This window comes from Talpa occidentalis, unplaced genomic scaffold (assembly GCF_014898055.3).
Source record: "Talpa occidentalis isolate TD23 unplaced genomic scaffold, MPIMG_talOcc4v2.1, whole genome shotgun sequence".
NCBI lineage: Eukaryota > Metazoa > Chordata > Mammalia > Eulipotyphla > Talpidae > Talpa > Talpa occidentalis.
The window spans coordinates 35280815-35295518 of NW_026555331.1; the positions used below are offsets into that span (position 1 = coordinate 35280815).

At 40.9% G+C, this 14704-nt stretch overlaps 1 protein-coding gene across 7 annotated transcripts in view; it reads right to left on the reverse strand.

The window, feature by feature from the left end:
• Nucleotides 1–14490, reverse strand: part of ESRP1 (epithelial splicing regulatory protein 1) — a 60285-nt gene extending 45795 nt beyond the window's left edge. For 3 of the 7 annotated variants that reach the window (XM_037504058.2, XM_037504079.2, XM_054692103.1), the window contains exons 1-4: nt 14033–14194; nt 13417–13545; nt 12085–12198; nt 9037–9151 (exon numbers count right to left, since the gene is read on the reverse strand). In XM_037504058.2, the coding sequence (XP_037359955.1) occupies nt 9037–9151; nt 12085–12198; nt 13417–13545; nt 14033–14164 (490 nt within the window). In that variant the 5' untranslated portion in view covers nt 14165–14194. Of the gene's footprint in view, nt 1–9036; nt 9152–12084; nt 12199–13416; nt 13546–14032 lie in introns of all 7 variants that reach the window. The other 4 variants (XM_037504069.2, XM_037504088.2, XM_037504097.2 and 1 more) reach the window with 4 other exon arrangements.
• Nucleotides 14491–14704: the final 214 nt, after the last annotated feature.

A 14704-nucleotide genomic window follows, 5' to 3' on the forward strand; every position in this document is an offset into this window, starting at 1 on the left:
AAAAAAGAATGGAGGGTCTCCCTGGTGGTGCAAGGGGTTAAGACACAACTTATGAAGCAATCCGTAGCCACTGCAGCTCAAGCTCGATCCCTGGCCAGGGAGCTACCCACTTGGTGCAGCAAATCTCTCCTGACTCACCCACTGCTCCCCTCAGCAGTGTATTTCAGTCAATCTGCCTGTTCTGTTCCCCGCTCTGTCTCTGGTGAATCCTCTCACACCTCATACCTCTGGCCTATACCCCAGTTCTTGTATGCATAAAGAAATCTTTAAAAAAAAATAAGAAAAAAAAAGAGATCATCAAAAAATGGCCCAAACCAGAAAATGTCACAGGAATGTTTTTCATATAACTTTCTATGCTAAAAAAGAATGTTGAGAAAAAAAACTAAGCCGTGAGTCCTCCCTGGTGGTGCAAAGGGTTAAGACGCAGCATTATGAAGTTATCTGTAGCCACTGAAGCATGAGTTCAATCCCCAGCCAAGTAGATGACCCATATGGTACAGCAGACTTCTCTTGTCTCCCCTAGTTCTCCCCTCAGCAGTGTATTTCAGTCAGTCTGCCTGTTCTATTCCCCACTCTATCTCTGGTGAATCCTCTCACCTGCTCTCTGGCCTGTGCTCCAGTTCTTATATGCATAAATAAATAAATTTAAAAAAAAAAACACAAAAGTAAGCCACAGAGGAGTAGGAATGGGGAAGTCAATTCTAACCACTGTTTTCTCTCTTCTATAAATGACAAGAGGTATCTAGCTTTCTCACCTTTACTCAGGTAACTCCCCTAAAAATCACTCTTCCCAAGCCCCTAACCACATCACACCATGGCTAACTCTGAGTAATGATGTCTCCTAACTGCTCTAAGCCACAACCATGAACTTGAAGAGTAAAGGATACACTTTCTATCATATTCTACTCTCTTCTCAACTGTACTATACATTCCTGAGCATAGGACCCACCTATATCTGATCTTTTTCTTCTAAAACAGCTATCGCACTCGAGAAGCTATTGACATAAATGACAGCATTTATTTAATGCCATTTTGTGCCAACTACCATCTATTTTCCCTTAATTTGTGCAACAGCTTTGGCAGGTAGATAAAAGTAAAACCAAACAGAGACATTCTATAGCTCACCCTGACTGTAGGTAATAGAACTGAAATAACAATACAGTTCTGATTTGACTATATGTGCATGATTCTCTGCACCAAGATAAGAAACTCTGCATAATGTTTTGTTTTAACCAACACTTTAAGCAACATTCTAAACTTACACAAAAAAGGCAGGCATAATGGATAGATCATAAGTAAAATGTAAAGTATCCTGTCCATGTAGACCTAAATTTGTAGCTGAACATTTTCCTGAATTTTATTTTTTAATTAAGAATATGTCCTAGACATATGGCTAACTTGGATCCATGTAACACGTCCCAACATGTTTTCCTACAAGTCATCATACACCAAGATCAGCAGCTTTAAGCTCCTAATAACTTTTAAAAGCCACCCAACCTCCAGAATGCCCAAACCACCACCCCCACACACACAGTCACACACACACACACACCCCCTCCATCTTCAGAAGGTTTGTCCAATCCATAATCCTTACCAGGATTTAACATGAACAACAAATAAGAATGAGGGAAAAATTTTAGAACCAATCCTTTCCCCTATCAATTTATAATTATATATTAAATTACTTGCTGCACGTCTGATCTTGAGGGAAGGAAAGATGAGTCTATGCCTCCTGATTTATGACTTGTCATGCAACTTACTCATTCTGCCCTTGAGGCAGCAACAACAGCACGAACTGGCTTAGCCAGCTTTACGAATGAGAAATGCCACAAGGAAATGAGGAAGGGTAAAATCAGACATGGTGGGAACAAAACTAACATTTCAGGCTACACTTAAGCAAAGTGCTACACTTATAGAACACAGAAGTCCAGAGATGTTGCTTATATTTGAAAAGGTAGAATGTTTCCCTTAGTAAAACAAAATTTTTTTTTAGTAAAACACTAATTTTTTCTTAGTAAAACAAATTTCAGGATTTTACCCAGCTTGCATTAACTAAAAATTAACTAGAAATTAACTAAAAATTAACTAGAAATTAACTAAAAATTAACTAGAAATTCAGAGAAATTTTACAAAATTCCATCAACTTTAGCTTATCCACTCAAAAAAAACCTGCCTTTTCAAACTGCATAAAAATGGACACGCTGGTTTTAGAACACCCAATTTTCACTTGTAAATAATATTTTTAAACTAAGTTTTTAGTTAATATCTAAGAAAATCACACATACAAAATAGTATACATTGTAGAATAATTGAGTTTAAATTACAACTGCATCCCAACTCAAAATCAACTCACAGCCATTTTTCCCTGCCATAGACCCCTCAGAATTCTACTGTGTTTACTTTTATTTATACTATAAATCAACTTCCTTTATTGCCACATATTACAATAAAATGTCTATCCTAAAAAAATAAAATATCTATTGCTAATGAACAAAGGAAGAGCAAAGATAAAATATGACAGAAAACTTGAGTCAGTGCTCCAAAAACTAAAATTTGCCTATAATCCTATGATGGAAAAAAGGGAAAAATTCAAGTGATTAATTACCCTTAGTGACTTATAAAATTAAAAAGAAAATAGGTTGTGTAAGTATTCTGGTATACATTAAAGTGATTTTTGAAAGAAACAAATTCCTCTTGAAATTTTTATCTGAGAGCCAAACACACAAAACATTTTTATGTCTGTAATTAAAAATTTGGAAAAGAAAGTAAACAGTAATTAATTCTAGTCCTCTGACATTTATTGTTTTTTAGAGAAAAAGAAATAAGCTCCATTCTAACAAATGTTCTTTGGGAGCTATTATTGTAACAAAGCACCAGGTAAAAATTTCTAACAAAACTGAAGAATTTTAAGTTTAGAAGAAATAAGGCAGAAGAATGGACTAATGCAACGAGATAGTTTTTACTTTAGAAAAAGACATTTATATAGGATAGACAAATTAGGAAAGGGATACTCTAGGATAAAAAGTCTTCTAAAGCCATCTAAACAAAGATCTTGTCCCTGGCCTTCCTGGTAGCGCAAGGGTTTAAGTCTTGCGCTATCACACTATCAGCAGCCACTGCAGCACAAGTTCAATCTGTGGTCAGGGAGCTAATCCACATAGCACCGCAGACCTCTCCTGTCTTGCCAGCTTCTCCCCTCAGCAGTGTATTTCGGTCAGTCGCCCTGTTGTGCTCCCTACTCTGTCTCTGGTGAATCCACTCACCCCCCTACACTCTAGCTTACACCCCAGCTATTGTATGCATAAATTTAAAAAAAAAATCTTAAAATAAATCTTGTCCTGGAATTTCCAAACTTACATTTTAAAAGTAAAGTATTTTATAATTAAAATAAACCACATAAAATTAACATAACAACTCTTAGTGCTGGCCAAGAGTTTACAGTATTTCTAGTCACTTATTATAGACCACAAACCCAAGTATTTGCAGATTTGGCTCACATCACACTGATGTGATGCCAAAAATAATTTCTTCCTCCCTCCAGCTAACAAGGTCAACTAACTACTACCCAGCTTAAGTGTACACCTGGTGAGATTTAAAATCCCTTTCAATCACAGAAAAAGGTATCAAGGAGGACTCTACACTTCACAGGCAGGGCAATGAAGGTTTGTGAACTTAAAATGCCGGGTTCAATTAATCAGGACAAATATGAGGTTCTATACAGAATGAACCAAACTTGCCCACAATACTTTATACATGGAGAAGCAAAATTAACTCTGAAGTTTACCTGCACTAACATATAGATGATGGTACTTTCAAAGTTCTATACTCAGTCTCCCATGAAGTAACAAATTGTTTAAATAAAGTCTTAAATCAATAAGGAAGTCCTTTTTGAAGTGCTTGGTTGCTGCTTTTCTTCTTCTGAGACACCCAACAACTCAATATAATTTGAGTGTTCAGTCAAAACTGGAGTGTGTGACCATTGAAGCACTGGTGAAGAGGTTGCATTATTCATATGCTCTCTCATTGTTCCTTAATATAGGCAAGGCAATTTTAAGATGGGAAAACTAAGGCAGAGAGGTGTGATAAATTCAGCCCCAATAAATCCGTCCCCAGAGCTTTTGCTCTTAACCACTGTTACGGCTATCACCTCCATCTTTAATATATGGGAAAAACAGAGGCCAACATCATACTGTTCACAGTGCTCATGCACATGCACACATATATGCAACCACCCTGCTTACCCTTAGATGGGCAAGCAATAGTGCTTAGTGATCTTTTTATCCTATTAATGGAAATCTGCATTGATGGCCTAAATTAATAACATCAAACAGATTCAACACCCTGCAAATGGATGGACATATTACCAAATTAACATTCCTTTCCTGCTGAAAGTTTAGTCATGTGCACTCAGGAAATATAGAACATGAAGTTATAAAGCGACAGAATCTATTTAAATAGCCAACCTTAGATGATCTTTATAAAACTAGAATGTTATCTGAGTCAGATAGACTCAAGTTCAAATGCTGGAGCAGCTAACAAACTTAAATACACTAAGCCCCAATTTTCACAGCTATTAAATTAGAGTGACACCCCCCCACTGGGTTGTTGTAAGGTTATGAGTAGCACAGATACGAAGTACACAATTGGTAGCTACCCTTTCATCTGGTCTCTTTACAAGGCCATACTTTATTAAAAATAAGTTCTTACCAAAGATTTCACAAAGCAAATATAATGGTAGAAGTCTTGACTTATGAGAATGAGTTCATGAGGGGCCTCCCTGGTGATGCAGGCATTAAGTCTCAGTACTATAAAACTGTCAAGAGCCACTGCAGCATGAGTTCAATCCCTGGCCAGGGAGCTAACCCACATGGTGCAGCAGACCCCTCTTGTTTGGCCTGCTACTCCCCTCAGCAGTGTACTTCAGTAGATCTGCCTGTTCTGCTCCCTACTTTGTCTCTGGTGAATCCCCTCAACCTCTACAGCTCTGGCTTACACCCCAGTTGTTGTATGCATAATAAATAAATCTTTAAAAAAAATTAGGAGGAATTAACTCCACCCAACATTGGAGGATACAGTGGTTGCTCCTTCTGAAAATGGATAAAGGGAGTCATTTAAACAGTCCCATAGTCAAAATGTCCTTCAGCAGGAGACAACTAGTCTTAACTATTAAATTTCTCTAAAGTGCCAAGATAATTTCTTTAAAAAAAAAAATCACAGGAGCACCTCCCCAGTGGCGCAGTGGTTGAGCGCTAGGTTGAGAGGCTGCCCGCAGCCTCTGCGGCGCTGGTTCGATTCCCGGCCACCTGGGGAGGGTCCCACATGGCACGCAGACCTCTCCTGCTGCCGGCTGCTCCCCTCAGCAGTGTACCTCATCAATCCGCCTGCTCTACTCTCCCCTCTGGCACTGGTGAATTCACTCACCCTCCCGCGCTTTTGACTGTACCCAGTGCTTGTATGAATAAATAAATAAATCTTTTAAAAAAAAAAAATCACAGGGGCTCTAATCTTTATATCCTCACCACCTCACCTGATTAAGTAAAAATGCTTACAAAATGCCACCCACAGTTCACCTGCTAAACAAGATCTTTCCTCCAGTTGGGATTCCTTACCAGCTAGCAAAACTGCAATAGCTTGGAAAGGCTGAACACCACCAGAAATGGTTTTAGAGCACAAAGACAAAAGAGAGAAGTGCTGAAGTACAACCAGAACTGTATTCAAGAAATTCCTAAACTCTTTATTTTAACAATGTGTTATACTTTTTAATTTTACATAGCACCTGATAGTTTACAAAGCTTTCATTTGGGAATACCTGAGATAAAAGTGAGAGTTGGAGAAGGCAAGTAACTTTTCCAGGAAAGCAATGCTGCATATTCTCTTACTTGTTCCTTCCAAGTGTTGGCAAAAACTTCTCTTCCTCCCGCACTGGTTTACCTGGTGGTATAGGTAACCCCCTCAAGAGCAAATGGCAAAACCATCAAGGATGTGTAATGACCATCTTTATGTTTCCAAATTCAGTGTCATTCCTATGTTAGAAAATGTTTAGTTGTGGGAAATCACAGCACAACTCTTTAGACACTGTAGAAAACCTTTGCATAGATAAAGAAAATTTGATAGTCAGTTTTAGTATGATTGCTTTTGACCACAGGAATTGGTTTAGTGGCTTAGTCACGGAAACAATCAGTCCTGTGAATAACAGTATGAAAATAATATTAAAATATTTAAGAATAAAACCTACTTTTTTAAAACAATAACTTTAAGATCCCAATATAAGCCCAAAGAAATTAGAGTACAATGATTTTTAAAGAAATATAAAATTCCAAAATTTGTCAATGAATGTATTACTGAATGGCCATGACATCATTCCTCAAATTTCAGGTTTGATAGCATGAAATGGAACTCAACTTAGCTTTATTCACAATTCATCCATTTTCTGTAGTCAAATATTTCTGATTTTCATCTCCATGGCTCTTGGAAGGACTGTCAACAAGTAACTATAAAACTGAAATTAAATGACAGAATAGGAGGCCGCCCTGGCGGCACAGGGGTTAAAGTCTCAGTGCTATAAAGCTATTGCCAGCCACTGTGACATGAGTTCCATATCTGGCCAGGGATCATGGCACAGCAGACCTTGCCTCTCTCTCTTACCACTCCCCTCAGCAGTTTATTTCAGTAGATCTGCCAGTTCTGCTCCCCACTCTGTCTCTTTCCTGTCCTTCTTATCCTTCCATGAGACACCTGGAGGAGCTTGCCATCTGTATGCCACCAAGACTCCTCACTAGTATAGAACCATTCTGCCACCCACACCTTGGCCTTCCCAGGCTCTAAGACTTTGAGACAATTATACTTCTGTTGTATAAGCCACCCAGTTTGTCATATTTGTTACTGCAGACTAAGCAAGCTAAAAAAAGCATTCAAACCTTCCTCCCTGGTGGCGCAAGGGGTTAAGACACAACCTATGAAGCTATCTGCAGCCACTGCAGCATGAGTTCGATCCCCTGGCTGGCCAGGGAGCAACCCACATGGCGCAGCAGACCTCTCCTGTCTCACCTGCCACTCCCCTCAACAGTGTATTTCAGTCAATCTGCCTGTTCTGTTCCCCACTCTGTCTCTGGTGAATCCTCTCACCATCCACACCTCTGGCCTATACCCCCTTCTTGTATGCATATATAAATAAATCTTTATAAAAAAAAAAAGCATTCAAATCAACAAAGAAAGAAATTTTCTGTTGTTCCAGTCTTTAATAAAATTCTTAAAGAATTCCCTTAATGGGCCTCCCTGGTGGCACAGAGGTTAAGTCTCAGCACTATCAAGCTATCTCCAGCCACTGTGGCATGAGCTCCATTCCCAGCCAGGGAGATAACAGCAGACCTCTCCAGTCTCGCTTGCTTAACATGAGCTTATTCTGCCCTCATACCATCACTACCAGGAACTAAACCAATAACTAACTGGTAGCTAAACCAGCTAAAACAAAATTTCAGGTAATGGCTTCTACAAAGAAGGCAAATAAAATGGGTTTGACCTGCTTATAGTAGCTACGAACATTGTGTAAACAACATTTTTCAATTAAGAAGTTTTGAAATAGGGCCTCCCCGGTGGCGCAGCGGTTGAGCGCTGGGCTGCAAAGCTGCTGCAGCCTCTGCAGCACCGGTTCGATCCCCGGCCACCGGCGAGGGTCCCACATGGCGTGCAGACCTCTCCTGCCACGCCCGCTGCTCCCCTCAGCATTGTAAGAAAAAATAACAATGTCTGATAATGTAATAATACACTCCCCTCAGCAGTGTATTTCGTCAATCTGCCTGTTCTGTTCCCCATTCTGTCTCTGGTGAATCCTCTCACACCCCCCACCTCTGGCCTGTACCCCAGTTCTTGTATGCATAAATAAATAAATCTTTAAAAAAAAATGTTTTGAAATAAAACAAAATCAGGTTTTAGCTCCTGAAAAAGAATGAGAAAGTACAAGTATTTATAACCCCAAAGTTCCTGAAAATAAATGACTTCATGATTCCTACAATTGGTTTTGGAACAGTCGCTCAACTCTTTCTTCTATTACTCAATTTCACATCTGATATGTTAGCACACAACTGCCTATTAGCACTTTAAAGGCTTATTGGATGAAAGATAATGGGGTCACTCATGACTACAAGATGTATGATTATAAAATTTACTACACATAGCACATCAAATATACTATCTTGGTAATGAAAGAAATTAGGGTAACATCTCAACCACATTTTATCAACTGAGAATATGGCTTGTTATATTACCATGATCTTATATGTATTTGAGAAACCCAGGGAAGGTTAAAAGGGGTATCAATGAATAGCATTTTGTAAAAAGCATATACCTACTATTTAAAAAATTCTTATCCATTGAAAAGAAGCCAAAAACCAAGGTAAGAAAAATAAGTTGCCTTGGAATTGGCATCAAGGTGAGTAGCCTTCACATTCTTCAATTAATCTCACACATACACCCTTCTATAATCTAAAACAAATTCTATTGTTCAACTTATAGAAATCCTTCTTTAAAGCCATCTGACTAAATCACTGTTCAAATGCAACAAGTTATAACTACTTTGAATGATGCCTATATAATTGTATTATTAGTTATTCTTAGATTAGAAAAATATCGGAGAGGTCAATTTTATCCATATGCTAACAATTTTAAAGATGTTTTAGACTCTCAGGCCTCCCTTGTGGCATAGGGGTTAAGTCTCAACACTGTCAGCTATCACTGCTTGTAGTTGCAATCTGAGTTCGAGCCCCAGCCAGGGAATTAACCCGCATGCTGCAGCAGACCTTTCCTGTCTTGCCCACTGCTCTCCTTAGCAGTGTATTTAATATATCTCCCTGTTCTGTTCCCTACTCTGTCTGTGAATTCTCTCACCATCTCCCTCTCCCCCCGCACCTCTGACCTGCACCCCAGTTCTTTTATGCAAAAATAAAATCTTAAAAAAAAAAGTTGTAGACTCTCTTGAATTACATTTTTTTTCTGGTACCATCTTTTCAAATAATTCCTGGGTAACCACTTAAAGGATACACTCTGTCATTGCTGCAACATCCAGTTTATCAATATCAGGTGAACCAGGACAACACTTCTTGAATTCTTTTCGAAGATCAAAAAAGGAGTAGAAGCATTCAGGCAATAATACATTCTGAGGAAGGACAATGTAGACACTATTAACCAGAAGAATTTAACTCGATGTTTTCCTAATAATTAGAAACTTAAGAATTGAATTGAGGGCCTCCCGGTGGCGCAGCGGTTGAGCGCTGGGTTGGGAAGCTGCCGGCAGTCTCTGCAGCGCCGGTTCATTCCCCGGCTGCTCCCGGCCTCGGGAGGAGGGTCCCACATGGCGCGCAGACCTCTCCTGCCGCCCGCTGCTCCCCTCAGCAGTGTGCTTCGGTCCTTCTGCCTGCTCTGCTCCCCGCTCTGGCTCTGGTGAATTCTCTCTCCTCCCGCGCTTCTAACTGTACCCAGTGCTTGTATGTATCAATCAATCAATCAATAAATAAATCTTTAAAAAAAAAAAAAAAAAAAGAATTGAATTGAATATAAATATATTTTACAACTAAAACTTTTTAAAAAATCTGAGTGACTTTATTTTCCGTTACAGGGTTACATTCTGTAAACAGTGGTTGTGCACTTATATGCTCTCCGTTCAAAACGTTTCTGAAGTTTTAATACATTTGGGCTATTATATTTTGTGGGTTTTTTTTTTTTTGGTGATAAAACTATACTTTTCCCAGCCATAATCATTTTACATTATCTGTATTTTCCGGCAGTAATATTAACCTGCTTTGTTATTATACAGATACCTGTTTAAAATATACACTTAGACATAGAATTAAGTTATAAGACAGTAGTTTTAAATATTGGGCTCTGATAATGTTTTCAGCACTAAAGGAAGATTAAGATAACAAATTTCTGATTACCTGGAAGGAATTATTTCTGTGCCAAAATACATTCCTACCTTAGTTTTTCTGACCTCTCTTCTAGCACCCAAGAATTCAAATTAGACTTAAAGAAAAAAGATATCACAAACCTCAAGGCAAAAAAGAAATGGTTACCTGCTGTTCTTAGCTACCAGCACCAAACTAATTAGCTTAAAATTCAACTATGTGGATAACTATTACTGTGTTGTTTTCCATAAAATTCTTCATTGAATAACTTTGAAAGATTAATTATTTTAAACTGAGTCTAGACTTGTTATAAAATTTAAAAATAGTTCATTTTCATTTACTGGGAATTTCTTAAGGTTTGTCACCCATCAACATTTATGCAATGTCTTTCTATTCAACTTTCCTCTAGTGTAGTATATTAGATGTGATCTGCTCATGTTATATTTGAAATTCATTATCATCACATCATATCAGTTTTAAAGTTACCAAAAGAATTGTGAATCCTCAAAATGTTCACTTACGAGTTGTTTATAATGATAAATCACATGCCCAATAATAAAAGATTAACTTTAATGGCTGTATCCAATTAAAATAATATTTTATTAATTGCTTTTAAAAGATATTGATGTTATAGTACATATTAAGTAGGCTAAATGGTTTGTGTGGTATTTCTTGTAAGGTTTTTCTACAAAAATTTGGAAAAAAAAATTGGAAAAATATCTAAATGTAATTAGAGAAAACCACTTTATACATTGTTTTCTGAGTGACATTGTCTTTCATGTTTTATCATTTTTTTCTACTTTTCTTTAATAAACAGAATTACTTGCATAATATTAATTTTTTATTTCTTGTATTTTATCAAAATCCTCATAGAACTGACTCAGAAAAATGTCTCAATTTTTCTCTGGGGATTTTCCTACATCCCAAGCAGTCCATCTGAAATAAAAAGGTATCTGTTTTCCTGCAGAAACAGGAAAAGGATTAAGTCTTTATCGTCCCTTCTCATGAGTTTGAGGAGGGGAGAATCTTCATATATAACTATTTCTAGATCAAGAGCATAACAATTGGTCTAGCAGGTAATTAACAATAAATAGTCCCCCCCCTTTAACCAAATAATTACTAAGATTGGTATCAAGGAGTTATTTATTGAGTATTAAGAGTTATTTATTTATGCACTGACTACTAATTTATGACAGTCTAACCTTTCATTGCAAGACTAGCCTTTTGCAGTTTTTTTAATAAGTTTTCTTCTGTCTTTTCAAGTTCAGTATCTGCCTGCCACAATAAAAAGTTACAGCTTAAACTAATTAAGGTAGTAATAAGATCAACTATATTAGCAATGATTGGCCAAACTGACTCTCCTGTCTGTGCTCTCCATTTTCCCACCATTCCACAAGATTCTTCCTAGGGAGAGAAATCATGCTACATATATAGTAAGACTGTATTTTTCTCATTTTGTCTTCTTCCATATCAGAAAATAAGGCAAAAATGGGGTTGACCCTGTTGTTTTGATATACCATTCTGTTTTGAACACATACTTGAAGTGAGACAAATCAAAGTGTACTATAAACTCTTACCAGTTGTGTGGAGAGTCTTTTCCTAATACAATGCTTTTTAATGAAATTATTAGAAATACAATTTAAAAAGGTTTAATTGAGCTTTTTTCTTTGCGACTTCCTATGTAGGATAAAGCATTTTCTAGAGGGATAGGAATACTACAATGTGTTAAAATACTGTTCTCTCCTACTCATTTGTCATTTTAAATGCAAAAAATTCATCTAATCAACTTTAGAGAGGGACACCATCAAGCATCTTAAAAACCTGATATGAAAAGAGAAACTTTAAGTAACCCAAGGGTACTCTTTATAAAATTACTGCAATCTCAAACATCTACATGAAAGTATCAGATTTTTGTTACAGAAAAATACGAATAAAATTTACCATGTTAACCATTTTTAAGTGTAAAGTTCAGTGACATGAAGTACATTCACATCCTTGTACAACCATCACCACCACCCCTTCTACCCCAACCCCTTATCTCCTCAAATTGCAATTCTGTATCCATGAAACATTAACTCTCCATTATGCATCCTTTCAAAATAGAGAAACTTAAGATAAGCCATGTTTTTTAAAAAGGGCTCCTGTCATTCAAAAGCCGAATAGTTTTTTGAGAAGTCAACACTCTTACCTTCTTGGAAGCCTCGGGATGCAGGACTTGCCTGATATGAAGCTGCCCATCAGTACAAAGACAGAAGGAAGTTCCCACTCCAATATTCAGTTCATTGCTCACTGACTGATTAAACTGGAAAGAACAAGATACACACAGGGATGCAATTGATATAAGATTTACAAACTACAAAGTCGCCCCACTTGTTATGAGAAAAAGGTGCTAATTGCCATTGAAGGGGAACACCGGGGCTGGGGGGAAAAATCAGACTCTTCCTATAAAGAGTCTAGCTTCCTTTCGGTGGGGTGGGGTGCTTTCCAATTAACGCTGAGTTTACAAGCGGAATTTAGTAAATCAATCTTCCGTCCATCCCTCTTATTGCTTATTTATTTATTTAAATACATCCATTCAAGATTTTAAAGTCAGAGGTCTCATTTCGTCAGCTGATTGCCTTCAGATTACATCATTCCCTGGTGTTACTTTTATTATTATGTTTGGTCGTCCCAGGCTTAAGAAAGATGCCGGTTTCTGATAAACAAATGTGGAGTAATGGAATACAGATCTCTGGGAAGTCTCGAAACACGTCTCCTGGAACACATCCCAGAAAGGGTAACTTTCTCCCATAATTCGCAATTCATGTGCTAGGGCAGGGGCCATGAGAGCAGCGGACACTCACCTGTGGACAGGTGTTTAGCGCCCCACCCTATCCCCAATCCAGTACCGTCAGCACCACTGAGCAACCGGTTTTTAGGTCAAGTCTAATAAGGGGATTCCACCCGTTCCCTGGTGACCCAACGAGCAACCTACAAGTTCGGGCCTGTAAACGCTCCCCGGCGCTAGGACCAAGAAGTAATAATGGAAGGGGAACCGAGCCTGTGGGAGTTGAGAAGCCTGAAACCAAGAAGGCACCTTCAGATTCCCACCAGGCGGGCGCGGGCCCGCAGGTCTACACCACAGCGCCCCCTGCCCCGGGGCCGAGCCGCCGACCCAAACCCCCGCGGAGGACGGGAGCTTCTGGGGTCGGGGTCCAGGATGGGGGTGCGGGGGGTGGTTAGGACTCAAAATCCGCACATCACTCGTTTGGTAAAACCCAGCTGACACTCTGGCTCCAGGAACGAATCAGTAAGCCACCCGAAACCCAGAGCGAATGTGGCCTGGAGGCTGGGAGGTGTAGAGCCACGACTTCCTCCCGAAAGGTCCACTTGGTCCTCAAGGCCGGGCGAGCCCCCACGCGGCCGGGGCTCTGGCCACGCGGGCCGTGCGTGGACATCGGGGGCGGCCTCCGCCCAAGCCTGGCGGGGCTGTGTGGGCTCGGGGGGACGCCCGGCGGCGCGGCCTAACGAAGGTTGTCACCTGTCGCAGGGCTTGGTCCAGCTGAGGCGCCGAGGACAAGCTTTCGGCGTCAATCTTAGTTTCTTCTTTACAATCCTCCGTCAGTTCCAACTGATCCGGTCTAACTAGTACTTCGTGCAACTGTCCCACCTCCGGGGGAGAGAGAAGAAGCGGGGGTCAGTTTCTCCCTCCCTCAATTAGGGATTCCCTTTCTCCACGCTCTGCCCTCCCCCCTCGAGGGGTCTGGCCGCAGGATCCAAGCCCACCTGTAGCCAGGGGCGGCCGTGGCGGCGAGGTCCGCGAGACCCTGCCGGGGTGCCCACCCTCCCCAGGTCGAAAAGGCCCTGGACGTGGGCACCCCTTCCCCAGGGATCCCACCACGGCTTGGCAGGGCACCCCCCGACAGGCAGAGTACCTGGCTGGGCGGCTGGCGGCCTCCGCACCTGAGCCAGGTTTCGGAGGACCGAAATGGCTCCAAGGCGGTTGGCCAACAAGTTTGGTTTTACTCTGATTACTCTAGGCCTCGGGTCCAACTCGCAAGTGTTTTAATAAAAGGACTTGTTTCCCCACTCGCCGCACTTAGACAACAAACTTCTCGCCCCACTCCTATCATTTGGACAGAAACGTGGAGAAATACCTTCTTGTTGGCCAGATCCACGACTTTCCATAACAGCAGGATCAGCTCCTTCTCATCGGAGCCCAGCTTGGTCCCGGTGGCCCCAGCAGTGATCCCAAAAAGCACCACCAAGTAATCCGGAGACGCCGTCATGACGATAGGTGGGGAGGGGAGAAGGGGGGTCGGGAGGCGGTGAGGTGGGGTGGAAGTGAACGAGAAAACCTGTGCTAAAACCTCTTCCAAGAGAAAAAGAAAGAGGGCCCACCCCCCCCCTCGCCGCCGCTGGTGCAAAAGGCGGTAACCAACCACCCAAGCCCACACCTGGCCCGTGCTCCACACCCTGGGCAGGAAGGGGGTGGGAAGGAGCCCGCAGGAGGCCTGCCCTTTTTGTATTCAATTGCCCGTGCGTCTATGCAAAAAGCCTGGAACAGGGCTGCACCCCCGGGAGGCGCGCGCAATGGCTGAAAGCTTTTCTGTTTTGGGATGTGGCTCTACCTGCCCGCCCCTTCCCCCTCCCCCACGTGGTGCAGGTAAGAGACACCTGGCGGCGCCGGCCCATTGGCTCCTTCAAACCCCGACGTGGCAGCGGTGGGGGAGGAGGCCTCCGAGGCCAGCGCAGGAGGGGGCGGGAGACAATAGCTGGATGAATGGAGAGGGGCAGGAGAAAAGGGAGGGGGAGACGCGCAGGGCGGG